The 19,482-nt window shown below is 43.3% G+C and overlaps 1 protein-coding gene across 6 annotated transcripts in view; it reads right to left on the bottom strand.

Moving 5' to 3' along the window:
- Positions 1-19,221, bottom strand: part of LOC121275666 (FH1/FH2 domain-containing protein 3-like) — a 592,370-nt gene extending 573,149 nt beyond the window's left edge. For all 6 annotated transcript variants that reach the window (XM_041183184.1, XM_041183185.1, XM_041183186.1 and 3 more), the window contains exon 1: positions 18,813-19,221. In XM_041183184.1, coding sequence (XP_041039118.1) covers positions 18,813-18,977 — 165 coding nt within the window. In that variant the 5' untranslated portion in view covers positions 18,978-19,221. The remainder of the gene's footprint in view (positions 1-18,812) is intronic.
- Between the last annotated feature and the right edge of the window lie 261 nt (positions 19,222-19,482).

The raw sequence follows: 19,482 nt of genomic DNA, 5'->3' as shown, positions 1-19,482 counted from the left end.
CTAGAAATTTAAAAACCTTTTTGCAAGGATGGAGAAAGGAGGAGACTAACTCTGCAGGACTTTGCAACAAACTGCATTCACTCTTCCATGGTTAGTAACTCATAGTAAGTAAGTATGCAGTTCTAAATGTCAACAAGCAAGGTATCAAACACATGTAATATTATTAGCTGTGTCAGGTCCTTTGTTATAGTTTTGAACACTTCCACTGTTAAGATACTTCACCAGGAGTAACCTCAAGACTGTAAAAGAACCAATACTTGTGACAATATATTATCCTGTGAATAGTGCAAACCATGTCAAAACTACAAAGTGGAACAGGTTATTACATACACATGTCTGCAGAACATTTGGGAAAAAGGCAGACATTCTCCATTACTAGCATTCAGGGCTTGGGCTGCTAAGTGGCAAGTAACAGTCATGCCACAGAAGTTCCAGGCAATGACCATCTCTAACAAGACAGATCTAACCATCTCCCCTTGACATTCCATGGTCTTACTATCTCCGAATGCTCCACTATGAACATCTTGGGAGTTACCAGAAACTGAACTGGGCTAACCATATAAAATACTGTTGTTACAAGAGGTGGTCAGAACTAGGAATTCTGCAGCGAGTAACTCACCTCTCAACTCCCCAAAGCCTGTCCACCATCTACAAGGCACAAGTCAGGATTGTGATGGAATACTCTACTTGCCTGCAGCTCCAGCAACACTTGGAAGAAGCTCAAAACCACAAAGCAGCCCACTTGATCAGCATCCCATCCAACACCTTCAACATCCACTCACTCCACCACCAATGCATGGTGGCAGCCGTGGGTGCCATCTACAAGATGCACTGCAGCAACTCACCAAGGTTTCTTCGACAGCATCTTCTAAACACATGACCTCTGCCACCAAGGACAAGGTCAACAGATGCATGGAGACACCACCACCTGCAAGCTTCCCTCCAAGCCACACACTATCCTGACCTGGAACTATAAATCATCGTTCCTTCACTGTCACTGGGTCAAAACCCTGGAACTCCCTCCTTAACAGCACTGTGGGTGTAGCTACGCCACATGGACTGCAGCAGTTCAAGAAGGCAGCTCACCACCACCTTCTCAAGGGCAATTAGGGATGGGCAATAAAATTGCTGGCCTAGCCAGCAAGGTCCACACCCCATGAAAGAGTAAAATCACAGCTCCTGGAGTTAATAACAATAGAGGGATCAGGTACAAAGGACTGGCAATTGGGCTGAGATATTGAAGTTTGGGCTTGTTTAGACTAACAGGTATTATTTATTGCAATGTTGTTTAATCCATCAAGTTCACAGAATGTATCCACATGTGAGAAATGTATCAAGCGAACACCAGAAAGAAGTGAACAGGCAATCCTTACCTGCTATAGTAGGCAATATATTGCATCAGTTAATCAAATTCATAATTTGAGAGAAAATAAAACTACCTAATTGCAAAATTACAAATTTCTGACAAGCCAGAAATTTCAATTCCTGAAAAAAATGTAATAAGAGCAGTGAGCTACATGGCTCGACAAGCCTGCTCTGCCATTCAATATCATGGATGGTTAATACAACTCCACCTTTGTATCCTATTTCTCAACTCCCTTCATTCCCCAAAATCTATTGATTGGTCGCGAACATATTCAATAGAATTCTCTATCAACGGATGTTCAGACAAAGATTCACAGACCACCAAATGAAGAAATCACTTCCTAAATGGCCAATCCATTACCCTGAGACTAAGTGCACATGGTGTAAGAGGTAACATAATAGCCAACCAATCCTTTATACATGCTAACAGGAAGCAGAGAGTAGGGATAAAAGGGTCTTTTTCATGTTGGCAAGCTGTAACTATGGAGTGCCACAGTGATCAGTGTTGGGCCCTCAACTAATTACATCCAAGTCATTGATATAGTGTGAAGGGACTGAATGTATGGTAGCTAAATTTGTCAATGACACCAAGATAGGTAGGAAAGTAAGTTGTCAAGGGGAGGGACAGACCCTGCAAAAGGATATAGGCAGGTTGAATGGGAAAAGAAATTGGCAGATGAAGTATAACATGGGTAAATGTGAACTTGTTCACTTTGACAGAAGATAGAAAAACAGGATACTATTTAAATGGAGAAAAATTGCAGAACTCTGTGGTACAGATGGATCCAGGTGCCCTGGTACATGAATCAAAAAGTTAGCATGCAGTTAAAGCAAATAATTAAGAAAGCAAAAGAAATGTTGTCACTTATTGCAAGGGGAATAGAAAATAAAAATATGAAAGTTTTACTGCAGCTGTACAAAGCCTTGGTGAGGCCACATCTGGAGCAGTGTGTGCAGTTTTGGTCTCATTTAAGAAAAGATCCAATAGCTTTAGAAGCAGTTCAGAGAAGGTTCACTGAACTTATTCCTGGGATGAAGAGGTTGGCTTATTATGACAAGCCCCAAAGAGACAAGAAAAACACGTATCTTTTAAGTTGGAGATTTGTCCATTGGAGTGCAGGAACTACAGTTCCCAGCAGGCCCTGGAGTTCTCTGTGCAGTCGCTGGCCTTGGAATGGCCACAGATGCACAATTAGTGGATTTTGCCATCTTCAGGCCAGTAAACAGGCCTGCGAACAAGTGCAGTTTGGTTCTTTTATATCTTCAGCTAGGAAGCTAGCTCTGTGCACCAGCAGAGAAGGAAAAGACCATCCAAAAGTGAAATAGCACGAAAAGGTCACGTGACTTAAAAGAAGAGCACCACTCCACAGAATATGTTCTACTAAGTGGGGAGGGGGAGCCAAAGCAAAGGTGGTCCCAAACCAAGGAGTGGAATAAAAAAAGGTCCCAAGAGACTCCAGTTAAGGGATAAAGTCAGGAATCTAAAACAGGTCCTAATAAGTGAAATTAAAGTACAGCAGATGAAAAGGCTCTGAATTAAAAAGAGAGAATGCTCCAGGGAGCAGAATTGAAGTGCAATGGGCTTGAGAGAAGCCAGAAAATCGGAGGAGGCAGCTGAAGGTTGGTGGCTCCTTGCTATGGGCCTTTGGAGCAGTGGTGTTCTGCTTGACACAGCCAAATATCTGTGAATGCACGTGAAAGGTAAAGCTCCCATGTACACAGGGTTCCAGGGGAAAGGAACATCAGAAGGAGAGACTGAAACCCATCCTTGTTGAAGACGTCAGAGCAAAAGCACCGCTTGAGAGAATTCCAGGGCGAGTTCTTGGAGCATGGAAATTGGAAGCCCTTGTGAGACAGACAGTGTTTCAGTGACACTGGTTAGCTCAGCGTGACATGCATTGCATCGGGTGGGGGGGGTGGTGCTGGGTTGATGAGAAATCCATAGAATCTGCTTCAGCGGCTTTGGAGGATGGTGTGTCCGGCCACAGTTTGCACATCAGTTCACTTGTACTTGCTGTGAATATTAGAGTACAAGACAGATTTTGTAGAGTGTGAGAAAGAGAGAGAGTCTCTGAAAGTATAGCTGGGGTGAAGGAAGAGTGAGATTTGGCATTTGTTGGTGTTGAAATCTTTTCAACCTTCCTTGTCTAGTGTAATTTCTTCTTCTTGTTTAATAAAATAGCAGACTCCTGTGAATCTGTTCAGTAACAGATTCCACAGCTTCTAAAGAAAGAATAAATGAAAGTTAGGGTCTACCAAGTCAGGTTCCACTCTGGGATCTGACTTGTCCAGTGTTAACATCAGGATGGATCATAACACTTAAAGATTGAACAGGTTAGGCCTATATCCATTGGAGTTTAGAACAATGACAGGTGATCTTATTGAAACAACACCCAGAGGGGACTTGATAGGGTGGATACCCAGGAGGATATTTCTTCTTGTTGGGGAGACAAACTAGGGGGAGTGTGGTTTTAAGATTAGTAGAATTTTTCTCTTTCTCCCAAAGGGCCAGAGGTGCCTGGAATTCTCCTTTTCCAGAAAGTAGTGGGGGCTGGATCTTTTGAATTTATTCAATGCAGAGTTAGACAGCTTTTTTGTTAGGCCAAGGGAATGAAGGGTTATGAGGGCAGGCAGGAAAGTGGAGCTGAGACAACAACCGGATCAGCCATGATCTTATTGAATGGCAAAGCAGGCTGGAAGGGCCAAATGGCCTACCTATGTTACTGGTTTTAGACTGCTTAGCCAGTCAAGCCACCAAGAATTTTGCTTGTTTCAATTAGATCACCCATCCTTTTAAAATTCATTCTACTCAATATCTCCTCATAAAAGATCTAACCCTCTCATCCCAGGAATCAACCTAGTGAACCTTTGTTGAGCCCCTCTAAAGCATGTATATTTTCCTTCATTAAGAGACCAAACTGTATACACTATTCCAGATGTTGTCTTACTGAAACCCTGTACAATTACAGCAAGACTTCCTTACTCTAATGCTCCAACCTGCTTTCAATAAAGGCCAATATACTATTTGCCATCCCAACCCCTTGTTCTGCTTGTGCGTCAACTGTGATTTGTGTACAAAGATAACCAGCTCCTTCAGAATCCCAACATTTCAGTATTTTTTTTTCCATTCTCACTTCTCCACATACACCATCTACCACTTTTCTTACCCAATCACTTAACCATCTATATCCTTTTACAGCAGGTTTATGTTCTCCTCAGCTTACAAGCTGGGTGGGAAAGTATGATTGACAAACTTAGATACATTGCATCCAAGTCATTGATACAAGTTGTAAATTGCTGAGGCCCAACCACATGTGCTTCATTAGTTAAACCTGCCACTCTGAAGTGATCCACTTGTTTTTTAACCACTTCTCTATCCATGTTATTATCCTAACCCTAATCTTACAAAACAACCCATTGTGTGGCCCCTTATTGAAGGCCTTCTAAAATCCCAAGTATACCACATCCCTTATCTACCCCATCAGCTAAATGTTCAAAAAGCTAAATTTGCTAAACACAACTCTATTATAGGCTCTGCAATTTCTTAAGGCCTTGTTACCACATCCTTAAGATTCAAATCTTTTCCCCTTCTACTGATATCTGGCTAACTGGCCCGTTTTCTCTCTCTCACCTTCCTTGAACAGCAGGGTTACATTTGCTGCCTTCAAACCCATGGGGCCCATTCCAGAATTTAAAGAATTCAGGAAAGTCAAAGCCAATGCCTTCACCATCTCTGCAGCCACCCCCTGAAACTTTAGGATGTAGGCCAATCAGCACCAGGACATTTGCCAGCTTTCAGATGCATTAATTTCTCCAGAACAGTGTCTTTCATTAATTACTTTAAGTTCCTCACTTTCATTAGACCCTTGGTTCCCCACAATTCGCTAGGTGCTACTCATACTGTAGAGGCTTGCAAGGCAACAACTTCAAATTCTTTGTACTGCTTGCAAAGCCAGAGGATAATCAGACCAAGAGAGGCCCATCCATCACCATCTTCAAATACAACATGTATAAAAGTGCCAGCTCTAACAGGCCACCAACTATTTCTCCCATTTGTGAGCAGGATTCCTGGCTCATGAAGTAAACAGATTGATGCTATAAAAAGGTGCCCAGAATGAAAAAAAAAGTTAAAAACTGGGAAACAAGAATACTGATCCAAAGTGGTCTTGTATACCAGAAAATGGAACACCAGTAAAAATTGGGAAATAAGTGTTGGTTAAAATCTTTTTTTTTCCCCTTCGAAGGTTCAAGTGATCAAAATGTACACGTTTCCTTATTCTGTAAGAAATTCATTTCTTTAAGCCTTCTATGCTGAGCAGAACAAAGCAGAATGTCGAAAAAATCACAAAATCCTAGAATGCAATCCCATTTCAATTTGGTATTGCAACCATAGAAATGTAATGGAATTAAAGAGAGTTTAAAAACTTATTGCTATAGCACGATAATAAAACATCCCAAGACGCCTTACGGGAGCATTATAAGGGTTGACAAAACCACAGAGATTAGGTCTGATGACCAAAAGCTTGGTCAAAGAGATAGGTTTAATGCCAAAATTAGGAGAGTAGATAGAGGAGGGTAACGGAGCTGAAGGAAGTTAGTGATAGGGAGGAACAAGGCCACGGAGGGATCTGAAAACAAGGATGAGAATTTTAAAATCAAGACGTTGCTTGGGAGCCAATCTAATCCTGTGTGCACAGAAGCAATATATAAAGGGGCTTGAGGTGAGCTAATCCACAGGCAACAAAGCTTTGAATGACTTCCAGTTTACAGAGAATAGAATGTGGGAGACCAGCCTGGAATGCATTGGAAAAGACCAGTCGTCGAGATGTAACAAAAAGGCACAAATGTGGGTTTCAGTCGATGAGCTGAGACAGAGGTAAGTTACGCAGATGAAAATGGACGACCTTCATGATGACAAGAAAGTGGGGGGGGGGGGGGGGGGGGGGGGTGTCAGAATCTCATCTCCAGGTCAAATGTGAAAGGTTTTGACCAGACTGAGTCTCAGACTGTTGCCAGAGAGAGGGATTGAGTCAGTAGCAAGGGAACAAAGTTTGGAGTGGAGACCAAAAACAATGGCTTCAGTCTTCCTAATATTTCGCTGAAGGAAATTTCTGCTCTTCTCATGCTGGATGTTGGATACACAGTCTGATAATTTAGCTACAGTGGAGGAATTGAGAGGTGGTGGTGGTGAGGTAGCACTGGATGTCAGCATGCATGTGAAAACTGTGCTATTGGATGAGGTTACTGAGGGGCAGCATGTAGAAGAGATATAGGAAGGGGTCAATTGGATCAATCTTTGGTTGTGATGGGGGAGGTGGTGTCAGGGGAACACCAGCTGTAATGACAGTATACAACACAAACAGGCCATTCAGCCCAACTAGCTTGTGCCTAAGTTTATGCTGCATTCCAATCTTCTCCAATTTTCATTTACTTTATCTCAGCTTTGCAGCATATATTCCCTCTTTGACACGCTTGATCCTTTTGAAAGCAACTAAGCCATTTGTCTCAACCACTTCCTGCAGTAGCAAGTTTGCACAGTTAGTCAATGACCATTAGTATGAAGAATGACCATTCTTGGGTCTGGAGAATTCCAGATATCTGGGGAAATCCCATGCCAGCATAATTCCAAGAAGAGTTGGAAAATTCAAATGGTGATGGGGTAATGCGCATAGTTCTGATCTCAATACTACATAAAAGGACAAAGAAGCACTGGAGAACAGGCAAGATTTATAAGGATGGTGTCTGAACTGAGATTACAGCCATCAGGAAAGACTAACCAAGTTGACTTTAAAAAATTACATAGTAATTATCTACCCTGCCCAACCCAGTCACATGGAAGGATGTCTTGACTTTTGAGGATCCAAAACTCAAAAATAATCACTAGTAAATCCAATAGCATAATAAAAAGACATTTCTTTGAGTAGTTAGAATATTAAAAACTTATTGCTATAGCACAATAATAAAACATCCCAAGAACTAACAGGAGCATTATCACAGCAGAGTCAGTGTGTTTGCGATGGTGATTGAACTAGGCGCTTCAGTCAAAGATAATCTAGAGTTGGACTTCACAAGTCAAAACTGGCCAGCACAGACTGACATGAACCCAGCCAACAGATTGCACAACAGTAGAGTTTTGGGGCACTCCTCAAAAGGGCCACATTATCCCAAGTTAAGTGCCAACATTTCCATGGCCAATACCACTCTTTTTAAATAAATATTCTCATGCCTCTGTTCACCCACCTACCTGTATCTCCTCTCGTTGCATCCCTACTCTCCCTTTCTCCTCCTCATCCTTCCCCAATCTCTTTTCTTCTTTGGCCAGTTTCTGGTTATGTTAATGCCAGCAGATAGAACTCTTTGCACTGGTAGAAGGTAGAGCGCTACACCACTGATCCAGAGCAGTGGTTGAGCAGTAACCAGTAACGTCAGCACCCTAGAGACCTCGGCCACATCCCGGGAGATCTCCAGAAGAGTTGGCAACTCTGATAGGGCAGGTTGCCTCAGTTAAATCAGCACCACCACCCCCCTCTTGTTTCAGGGTGCTCTACTCCAATTTGAAACTGCACCAGTTTCAGCACAAATTGCAACTCAGTGCATACCGGGAGCTCCCAGCGCACAATAAACACCATCTCCATCATTTAAGGCTGGCTGGTTCTGACTATATGAAACGAAATGTGTATTAATGTGCAGGAAGTAAATCAAAAATGCTACCATTGGGAGTTAATAGAAGTAAAAAATGTGACAGAATTTAACAGTTCATTCTTTTGGACTATTGGAGTCTATTTCACTATTATATAAAGAAATGGCTAGTATAGCAGTGTACTCAACAGGTCAGCATTCAGATTAAAAAGTGAAGAAAGTAATTTGAAAACTTGCAAAACCCAGGGGATCAAATTCATTTTTCTATGGTGGGCCTGATCAGATATTCTGCACTAGTTGCGATTACATGCAGCAAAAATTTATTGAAATAGTTTACCTGTACTAGTTATATACCAGTACTTGCTTGTGACTCAACTATCTATAGGTACTCCAGATACCTAGCATCTCTTGGCTTGAGCCATTACATCAACATTTGTAGTAAATGACCCGGCCTAATCCTGTCTTGGGATAAAAATAATACGGCGGCTTGTCACTAAAACTTTATGTCCTGACCACTAACTCTGGAAGAGAATTCCACAGCCTCCACTCTGACAAAAAGGTTTCTCTTGTTCACAGTTCTAAATAGGTATTGAGTAGAAGGCAGCAGCTTTGCCCTTTCAGGGCTCAAAAGACAGAATGGACCAGAGGCTGAGCCACCTACTTTTCAGGTCAGGAATGCACCAGTTTTGTTTGACCTCCTGCATTCCTAATCTGTTATACTTCAACTGGCTGCCTTAGGGATTGTTAGCAGCAAAGCCACAAATACATCACACTCTGTTGTGCACACACCTTGTAATCATCATTTCTGGGACCTCCAAAAGTGGAGTTGGTCAGGGGTTGGTGTGTGTGTGTGTGAAGAAATAAGAAATCTTTCCTTCCTATCACGATCTGTGTGCCTTACTCTAACCTTCACTATTCAAAAGATCACACTTCTGGCTTTTATCAAGCTTTCTTTGGATGCCATTTCCCCATCACAGCTTGGAGTGCTTATTGACAATGTACCGTGCCCCCCCACCCCACCTTCATTGCATTAACTGCTAACATTAACATCGCCTTGCCTCATACTGTAGGCACTGCATGATTTAAGATTAGGAATATAAATCATAATGGATAATGCCATCACCACAAGACATGCCCTTCTTTTCATTTTTTTTTTAAACCACAGGCTGAAGTCAACACAAAACAAGTTCAGGAATTTCTGTCCTGAGTCACCTTTACTCCCTTCTTCCACATCTCTACACTTCTGAGAGAGAGATCAGGAACGGTAGGCATTGGAACAACCGTGCACATCCAATCACTGCCTCACCTCCAAAGAGCTCTTGACAATAAGCTCACCAGGTTCCACCAGTGTTACAAATGGACTTTATAAGATGGTTATGTTTTAAACCATCTCCTTTAATTCAAAGTTAAAATCTAGTTCAGAGAGGGGAAATGTAACCTCCTATGAAACCTGCCAAGAGACAATCCCATGTGACCTCATACTGAATCCACCTGGAGATAGACCCACGTGACCTGCCTGCTGTGGAGGCAGAAACTCAATCTGTAAGGTGCAAATTTTAAAAACAGACTCATAAGGAGGCAGCAGCTGGCCTTGCTGTGTACAGGCTGTCAGTCAAAAAGAGACATTTAGGGTAAGGTGCTGCCATGTCAGGCAGAAGAAAAGGATGTTTTTGGGTTAACTACCAAGTTCGAGTGCTAATGAGGTCATATCTACTGTTTGAAGAAACAAAGCTCAGTGAAAAGTTAAAAACCAAGGAGTTGCCAGAGGGTGCCTTGCTATGGAAGTGCATTCAGAAGGGGACTTTGTTTAAAAGGACACTGGAAGATTCACCCTGGTGGGCTAGGGAGAAGAGATCCTGTTGAATCCAGGTGGAGCTTGGGACTTGGCTACATTTCTGCTGAGTGTAGTGTAATGTATAAATACAGCTTGAAGTTCTCTGTTGAGAGAGTTTTGTTTTTACAGTAAAAGACTTAAAACGTGAAATTCACTGGGAAATTTATATCTCTTTAAAAGGTCTCAGTCTCTACGTGGATCATTATATCTTCACCCGCCTTTTTTTTGCTAGATTTGCCATTGTGACCATTCCCCCACATGAATACAGGTTCCCATCTTGCCGTCCCTGGTTTTGGTTTCGTGTGTGAAGTGGCTCCTGGATTTTGTGTTACTGTGTAAACATTCTGAGGAAGTCTGCTTCACACAACACTTTTTGGCCTTCATATTTTGTACCTTTTAATATAGGGCTAAGAAGGAGCCTCTCTCTGTTGCACCTCCTCTTTTCCATTCCCCTGCTTCATCTTTTATTATCAGGTATAACTGCATTTAAAACCATGCTTAATCGCAGAACAGAGAAACACGGTTTCTCCCTGCAAAGAATGTGAAATTGATTGAAGGGCTGAGCACTCGACAACAGGAAAACAACAAGTAGGCTAAAGTGAAGTAGGGATCAGAGGTCCAGCAATGGCATAAAGTGGCAAGTATCGCTTGAATGTTTGATACGCCCGATCTAACCCATTCTGCTGAATCGTTGCAAGACAATTGCTTGAGATTTCGCTTGAACCATCTTCCAATACTCCAATTACCATGTGTGATGTTGGGCTGGAGGGCTTAAAGTGTTAGTGGCTCAAAAAAGGTGTCTCAGAATTTAGTGCTGCTATCTGCTCAGCAAAAAGGAACCTTCACATGATTGATGTGCTGCGACCAGCAGTTGTGCCACAGTTACAATGGATAAGAATTCGCCACAATGTCACAGAACTTACTGACCCTCACACAAAATCTACCAACATTAAAAGGTTGCAGAACAGGAAAAGGCAAGGTCGTACTGAAGTGTGCATCATTTCACCAAAAGTGCTCCATTAATAATGTATTGCACTGCTACTTACATCATAGTCAAATGCATCAATCAGAAAAGATATGCATAAATTTCTTCAATGCTTTTCATACACAGGAAGATGTTTCCAAGTGGTAGGAGAGCCACAGCACACATCACACACGGAGGCTGGAGATAAGGGGCTTTGAAAATATAGACAAAGGAAAAAAAATAGCCAGAACGAAATATGAAGGGTGCTCCAGAGGACAAGGTGGCTGCTTGTCCAGTTCTTGCACAATGAAACCGAAAAAAGGGAAAAGAAACAGATTATGTCAGTGACAAATGAGTGAAGGATGCATGTAAGGAGGAGGTAACTAAAAGTAAGGTATACAAATGTGCTAATTTTAAAGAGCATAAGTGCAATTCATGATCATTTCCTATTTAGCAAAAAGAAAATGCTGTTACTAGACATGTTAAAAGAATCATATTTTGTTTTTTTAAAAAAATAGAATGAATTGCCAACAAGCAGGGTTTTTTTTTTCCAATATTTGACCTCATGTTTTGCCCTCTTTCCCCAAAGCAATGTCATTGAAACAGCCAAGTGAGTCACTGCCCTGAAGATTGTACTCTTGTGGCTTGGATACTATGAAAATATTTAGAAAACATTTACAATTTAATGGCATGGCTGCCACGAGCAGGCATTGAAAACAATGGCTAAATGCATTGCCTTTCTGCACTACTCCTAAATGTTAAAGCGGAAAGTGAGTTTTTTTCCGACAGCTGTTGTTATTGCTTATGCCAAGTGAAAATCTAGCCCAATGTTATTTTAAGGGCAGCTTTTTGATAGACTTCAAGACTCGGTGGGGGGGGGGGGGGGGGGGGGGGTTTTTATGGCCACCCCCGGTGGTGTATTGAGGCAGAGGGCCATATAAAAATAGGATAGGTGGCGAGCCCACCCCCTTCCTGCCCAGCCCTCACCCTTTTGCTGGTTCATTGGCCAGTTAAGGGCCTCAATAGCCAATTAACAGTATGTTTCCATCACCGCTGCACTAAAACAAACAAACATTCAGCTGGAGAAGGCATTACAAAGGAGGCCAGCCTGCTACTATGCCATCTCAGGTGAAAAAAGGGGAGGGGAGGTGAGGTACCACCCTTAGCAGGTTCCTGCGCCCACTGGGCACACACACCCTCCCCAAAAATATGTACCCCTACTTAGTGACTCTCTCCATCCTCCAAACCCCCTTTCTAGTCTCCAAAACTGGACCGCCCACACGCATACACCCTTCCCTGAGGGGCTCCTCAACCCCTCCCCAACCAAGAACCCCAGACTGGCTTCTGTGACTGGTTGCCACTGGTGGGGAGGTGGGGGCGGTGTGAAGAGTCGAACAATTACCTTGTTAAGGCCACCCCCAGCATATCATCGCCTGTGGAGCAGCTTTTTATTTGGGGGGCGGGGGGAGTGTGTGGGGTTACGTGGGGGGCAAGGAATACACCCCCTGTAAAATTCAGCCTTCCATCTCATGGAACTAGGTTTAAGATCAGATGATTAGGTCAATCTTTATCAAAAAGATTATGTTAAAGTAGCTCCATTGGAATAATTCATAATTGTTGCAAAGGGGAAAGCATATTCAGATGCCTTAATCAACATTGAATTCCTTCAGTCACAAACTTAAAAATCTCCTCACAAGCAATACATTGAAAAGTTAACTGCATCAAAAAAGCAGCAGCAGCTAGCAAGCCCAGTCTTGATCAGTGCCCCCTTCTCTCCTCTCTCTCCCCCATACCCTAGGAGTACAAGGAAGTCATGAGAATAAGATTAATGGTCCTGTGACAGCAGCCCCCCCACATAGAAAAATAGCCTATCATTCAACATAAGGGCTCTCAAAATGAAAAAGGCTACAATAAGCAATGGATGAATGATGTGGGGGGAAAAAAGCAAGGCAAAGCCCACAAGAAGTCAACACTTTGGGTGGTGGCAGATAGTAGAACAGAACCACGATGACTGAATGCACTCGGGTTACTGTATGTGGCATTCATCAGTGCAAGGCTGGACTGTCAGATGGAGTGTTATGTGGTAGTAGAGCATTTCAATTTAAGAGAGGGCACGTGGAATGCAGACTGACATTTTCCTCAGTCCCATCGCAAATATAAAAAGTACACACAAGCATGTGGAGAAGAAACTTTCACCACTAAACTATCTGCTGCTCTCCTCCAGGTTTCCATGTCCAAACAACCTCATCTCTCAACATATATTGTGTGCTTCAGGCATTCAAAGTGATCTTTGACCCAATCATTTTAAGAAGTATTGTCCTATATTAAACCCTGTGACAAGGGCTAACACAAATACCTTTAATGGGCTCTCCTCTCTGCAAAAACAATCCTACTTGCAGTGGCTTCTGTAGTAACACCCCTAGCCCCTTCCTGTATTGCTCACTTGCCTCCCTCCCACATCATGAATAAATGTGGCTTTTTACCCATCAACATATTCTCTCTCTTCTAATGAGAAGAGTGATTTTTTGCTCAGTATGAACAGGGTATAATAGTTTCAGTTCCAATTTAACTTCAATGAAGGCAACCTCTCAGTAAATCACAGATTTCCACTACTTTCTCCCCATTCAGATTGGCATGGATAAAATTTGTTTATCCAGACAATTCCATATTTTAATTAGCTCCCTCCAACTTACTCCTCTTTTCTGTTTAAAGGCCCAACTCTTGTGCAATTTCACATGTCCCATCACCTCTCTGGCACATATCTTTGTTCATATGAAAAAGTGTACCGTGTCGATATGACAGTCATGCACGGAGGACATGGCACATTAAATGTGATGCTGCCCTAAATCAAACATGCACTTTGCAAATAAAAAAAAAGGCTCATTGGTCACCAATTTGGAAGTGAAAAACCCTGAAATTATATTCTACTCTCCACACAACCAAATGACAAGCCAGTTCAGGCCAGCCATTAAATCTGATACTTATTGCTTAACAGCACTATACACCACACTGTCCAGGATCTTTATTCCCAAGGTCATTATTTGTCATTTGTATGACTTCAATGGAATTAAACAAGGAGGGGGTCAAGAAAGACGTAAAGCAGGCTGCTGATCCACTATCGTTCATTTTGCACTACTGCACAAAGATCTACCCCAACTATTTCAATACTCTCCTGCCAGCCTCCTATCCCCCAGCTATTGCAGAATTCTGCTGCCCATATCTTATCCTGCACCAAGTGCTGCTCATCCATCATCCTGGTCTCAAATCTCTCAATGCCTCAAATTTCTGCATATTTAACTCACTTCATGACCTTAACATCCTAGTTGCTCACCTCCAACACCCTCCACTGTGGCTTTGTCTCTCTCCAACCTTCAGTTTCCTTTTACCCACAAAAATGGTGCCTATGCTTCAGAACCTTTAGGCCCAAGTCTGAAATCTACTCCTTAAAAATCCTCCTGCAGTCCGCCCTTCTTTAAGGCTCTCTTTTGGTCATCCCCACCTTTATTGGACCAGTGTCTTCCCCACCTTTATCACACTAAAGCACCAGGAGACAGTAAAATTACTAGTTGCTTCACTTCAAGTGTGGGGATCAAACAAGGCAAAGGATTACATAATCAATGGGAGAACACAGAAGTATAGAGGAAGTGACGGACCTTGGGGTGAAGGTCAACAGATCCCTGAAGGTAGCAGGGCCGGTCAATACGGTGGTTGAGGCATGTGGAATCCTTTGATAAAAACAAAACACTGATGCTGAAAATCTGAAACAAAAAAAAAATGCTGGAAAAATTCCAGCAAGTCTAACAGCATCTGTGGAGAGAAAAACAGTTAACATTTTGAGTATGTATGACTTCTTCAGAGCTCTAAAGAAGAGTCATGTGGACTCAATGTTAACTCTTTCTCTCCACAGATGCTGTTAGGCCTGGAGTTTTTCCAGCATTTTCCGTTTCTGATGTGGAATCCCTTCCTTTATTAGATGAGGTAGAGAATATAACAACAGGGAGTTTGTGCTGAAACTATATAAATCATTAGTTAGGTCACAACTTGAATACTGGGTGCCATTCCAGGCACCTTATTACAGAAAGGATGTATTGCACTGGAAAGGGTACAGAGGAGATATACGAGAATGTTGCTAGGACTGGAAAAATGCAGCTTTAAACAAAGATTGAATAGGATGGGGTTCTCCTCCTTGGAACAGAGGAAGCTGAGGGGAGATTTGATGGAGATGCACAAAATTGCAAGGGGCCTGGATATATTGGATGGGAAGGGCCTATTTACTTTGGCAGAGAGGTCAGTGACTAGGGGCCATAGATTTAAAGTGAATGGTATAAAGATTAGAGGGGAGATGAGAAAAAAAAAATCACCCAGACTGTTGTAGTGGTCTGGATTCACTGCCTGAAAAGGATGAGAGAGACAGGAACCCTCAACACATTTAAAAGGTATCCGGATATGCAACACAAGTGCCTTAACAAGGGCTATGGACCAAATTTTGGAAAGTGGGGTTAGGCTGGGTGGTGCATTTTTCAGCCAGCGCAGACACAATGGACCAAGTGGCCTCTTTCTGTGCCGTAAACTATGATTCAAATTCCACTTCATTAAGCAATGCAAGTAGAGGCTGACTGGCGGAAGGCAGTTAACATTTCCTTTTAGTGTTGCAACATTTAGTGTACCACATCAGCTAAGCTGGATGTCAGGCTACTGATAGGCAAGAATGAGGAGCATCTGAGGTCTCTACTATTACACATTGTGGTACAGCCACACTCTTCAAAACTAGTGATTTCTAGGTTAGCTATCAATAGGTCAAAATTGTTGGTTGCAGTCACATTAGCAATTACACCAAAGACACAGTTCTTACATGCAGCCCAATAATTCTCCCATACTGAGCATGATTGCAATCTCATGAGTGAACAATCTCGTGTCCAGCCATATCACGATTGTGATCTCTCAGCTCCACTCCCATCTGTAAATCGCAACCCCAGTGTGGTGATTGAAACCACTCAAATAAAAAAAACGTCATTTGTATCCCAGTGGCATCACACTCAGGTTGACAATAACTGAGCCAAGCATAAAAGGACCCAGGTTCAAACCCTGGCTTGTGCAGAGTTAGCCAATCTCACCGAAAGTGAGAGAACCACCATAATTAACTCAGTTAGGATGGGAATAGTTCATTTACCCAACAGCTATCCAGTGACTCTTGCTGAAGAGGACCGGGCTTGACAAGTAACAGGTTTTATTTTTTAAATTCTGCAGACTAGACTTACTATCTTGGGTCACACAATGAATAGCCATTTCAGCAAGCTACTGCATATCCTAGTGAAACGACAGCAAATTTATGAAAGATAGGCTTTAGAAAATCATTGAGAAAAGTTCAAACCTATAATTTTAATAAAGGGCTTTCAGTACAGCTTTGGATGCTGGGATAGCCCTACCTCCATCGAGTTCTTGTTTTCTCACTTTACAGCAAGAAAAGGCAAAAGCAATCAACCAAGGCACCGACACCTAAAAAAAAACTCTACTTTGAAGAGAGATAGAATAAGCAGCTCAAACACACAGAACATTGTTTATTATGCTCCTTATGCTAATGCAATTTTTATTTATCTGAAATGGCTAAAAACATTTAAAATTTGAATGGCAATATAGTTGTGTCTATTTTTACCATAAACATTAAATAAAACTCCCCATCAAAGAACAGAATTCTCATGATGTGGGTTTCACTGACATCACTGCATTAATCCACCATCCCTGGTTGCCGAGGTGCTACCTTTTCACTGAACTGTTACAGCCTTATATTGACCAGTCTTGGTGCTCAAGGGTAATGTCGGGTAGCAAATTCCATGATCTTGTCCTAACCCCTTTCTAATCAGAGCCAATATCCCTCCTTCCTATTGGAGGTACCCAAAACATCTCCAAATGGCAGCACAATTAAATTATAGGCAGGCCTCCCCTCTGCACATTTTGTACAATAGATGTTGTGTAAAGACACTTCATGTGGGTACAAAACATGTAATTGAATATCTCATACTTAAAACATTTAAAAAACATATTCCAAGTCATTTCAGGGAATATGAAAAAAAAATACATCAAGCAAAAGATGATACCAGGCAGGGTGACCAAAAGCCTGATCAAAAGAGGTAGGTTTTAAGGAAGTGTCTTAAAAGGAAGGGTCTTTGGAGCAAATTGTAATGGTGGAGTGAAGAGGTGGGAAAATGCACAAGGAGCTGGAGTCAGAAACAAAGTTAGTGGAACAGGGTATAAAGGCATAAAAGTTAAAGATGCTTGTAACTGCATAACAGCTTATCAAGCTCATGGACAAATGTAGATCTTCATTAGAACTCAACTGCATCAACAGCAATGTACAGTAGACAATGAGGGCAAGTGCCTGGCACACATAATCTGAGACCAACATAACAATGCCCTCATCACCATGGCACTCCTTGTAAACAAAACAGACTTCCATACAGGCATACTGGAGCAATACAAAGCACTACTGCACAAAGATCATCATACCCATTAAACAACAAATCCTGCAGACTTAATGATTGAGACCCTCCCTCTGGAGGTTGGGAACCTGTGGTTCTACAGGTACGAGGTGCCAACCAGCATGTTAGCTAAATGGTTATTCTTCATATGAAACTAAACAGTAAATGCCAAAACAGTTACTCCATTATGGGAGGCATAAACGCACTAATCACTCATGCCCACACAAGTATTCTTTCCAGTGGGCTTCACTGGTCAAACAGTGGGAATGCTGACCGATACCCCTCCTCTCCCAGCCAGACACGCTGGCTGTTAGCGCCCCTTCTGAAAATCCATAGATCGAGAATACATCCGGAACTCTCCTGATCTGTGGAGAGACAACTCCCACTTGGCGGCCAGCTAGGATTAACAAAAACATAGTAATGTCAGTTCGTGCTTACATGGCGATACCGGGGGTTGGGGGGGGGGGGGGTGGTGTTGGTGCGGGTGGGGAAGGGGCTGGGGGCACGACTGCATAACTTGCTGATAAAATACCAGGCTAAAAATGGAACAAGTCGAAAAATAGTCAAGTTGCCCCCCACCCCCAGCACATTCGCTCGGAACATCTATGTGCCTTTTATCGGTTGACAAGTTGGGACATTGATGAGAAAGTCTGAAACATATCGGGGGAAGGGAGAGAAAGAGAGAGAGAGAGAGAGGACAGCAGGACGCATACAGGAAACATGTGATGGGGATTAGAAGAGGCTGCGATCAGACTTCATTAAAACAGTGGATCTAAAACTACAACCTGACCACTAAAAGAAAAACCAGGAGATTATAAAAAAGGAGAACAGATGGGGAGGAGGGGGGGAAAGGAGGATCAGTCAGAAGCTAAGGCAGCATTGCTGGCGGGATGTGGAAAGGCTCCTTCCCCTACCCACTGGACATACAGTCATACATACCCACAACATACCCACACATCCCGCCAGCACCAGGCAGGACAATGCTCGCCTTCGTGCCCAGCTCCGAGGGAAGGAGGGAGAAGGGTGGTGGCAGTAGTTCCCTGGGAGCCCAACACCCATGCAATCTGGGGGCCAAGCTGCTACAGGACCCCCCCAACACACACACACACACACACAGGGGGGCCGGCACCCGCACTGCGGTACCCCGAGAGTTGAGTTGTAGACGAACAGACGAATTAACTAGTATCCGGGAGACACGAGGCTGGACAGGCATCATCAGCACCCGAGTGCCACAGCTATAGCACCCCCAACACAGTAACCAATTACACCCTCTGCACAGTTAACCGCCCCTCAATTACACCCCCTCACATCTAATCAATTACAGCTCCCCTCCCCCATATTGCAGCACCCCCCCCCCATCTAATCAATTACATCCCACCACCCCCCCCCCACCAAAATAAATTATGACCCCCCATATCCCCCACCACCACCAACATATTTGAACCAATCAGAGCTAATAAATAACCCCACCTCTCCGGCAAGAGGAGTCTATTACCCCTGCTGACCGGTTTGGTCTGTGGCCGCGGTGTCTTACCTTGTGCGGAGCCTGGAGCAGTCGGTGCAGCCCCGCGATCTGATTGATGAGCGAGATGTCCTCTCGGAAAGTGTAGAGCGGGGGCCGGGTGGGCTCCGGGAAGTTGGTGCTATTGAACGGATCGGTGTCGTCGAGGAACTGGACCCTGCAGACCAAGGTGGCCATGGCCTGTCCATAAACAGAGAGAGAGAGAGAGAGAGAGAGAGAGGTGCCGGTTACAGAGACGCTGCTCCCAGTCCCCGGGTTTGCAAAACGAATTCCCCTCAGCCTTTAGGAAGCTACAGATTCTTCAGCACCCGCTGCAGCTGCTGTTACCCAGTCCCAGGTCTAGAGAAAGAGAAAGAGAGAGAGAGAGACGGGTGAAGAGCTCCCCCTTCATCCATCCATCACCCTTCTCTCTCTGCAGGAGAGCACAGAACCAGCTCCTGCACTGTCTGCCCAAGCACTGGTACCGACCGCCCAGCGCCCCCAGCTGTTAAACTCGGAGTGTGTGTGTGTGTGTCTCGGAACCTCCGCCACAATATATTAGATACGAGTTAACAGTCTAAAACCGGCTCTTCGTTCGCATTGGTACCTTGGCGGTCAATCGGCGCCAACATTTGTCCCGATTCCCCGTTTACTGACAATTTGTCTCTAGACGCCGATCCTCAATAATTATGAAGATCAATTT

Source organism: Carcharodon carcharias, chromosome 3, assembly GCF_017639515.1.
Source record: "Carcharodon carcharias isolate sCarCar2 chromosome 3, sCarCar2.pri, whole genome shotgun sequence".
Lineage (NCBI taxonomy): Eukaryota > Metazoa > Chordata > Chondrichthyes > Lamniformes > Lamnidae > Carcharodon > Carcharodon carcharias.
This window is presented reverse-complemented; position numbering and strand designations above follow the sequence as displayed.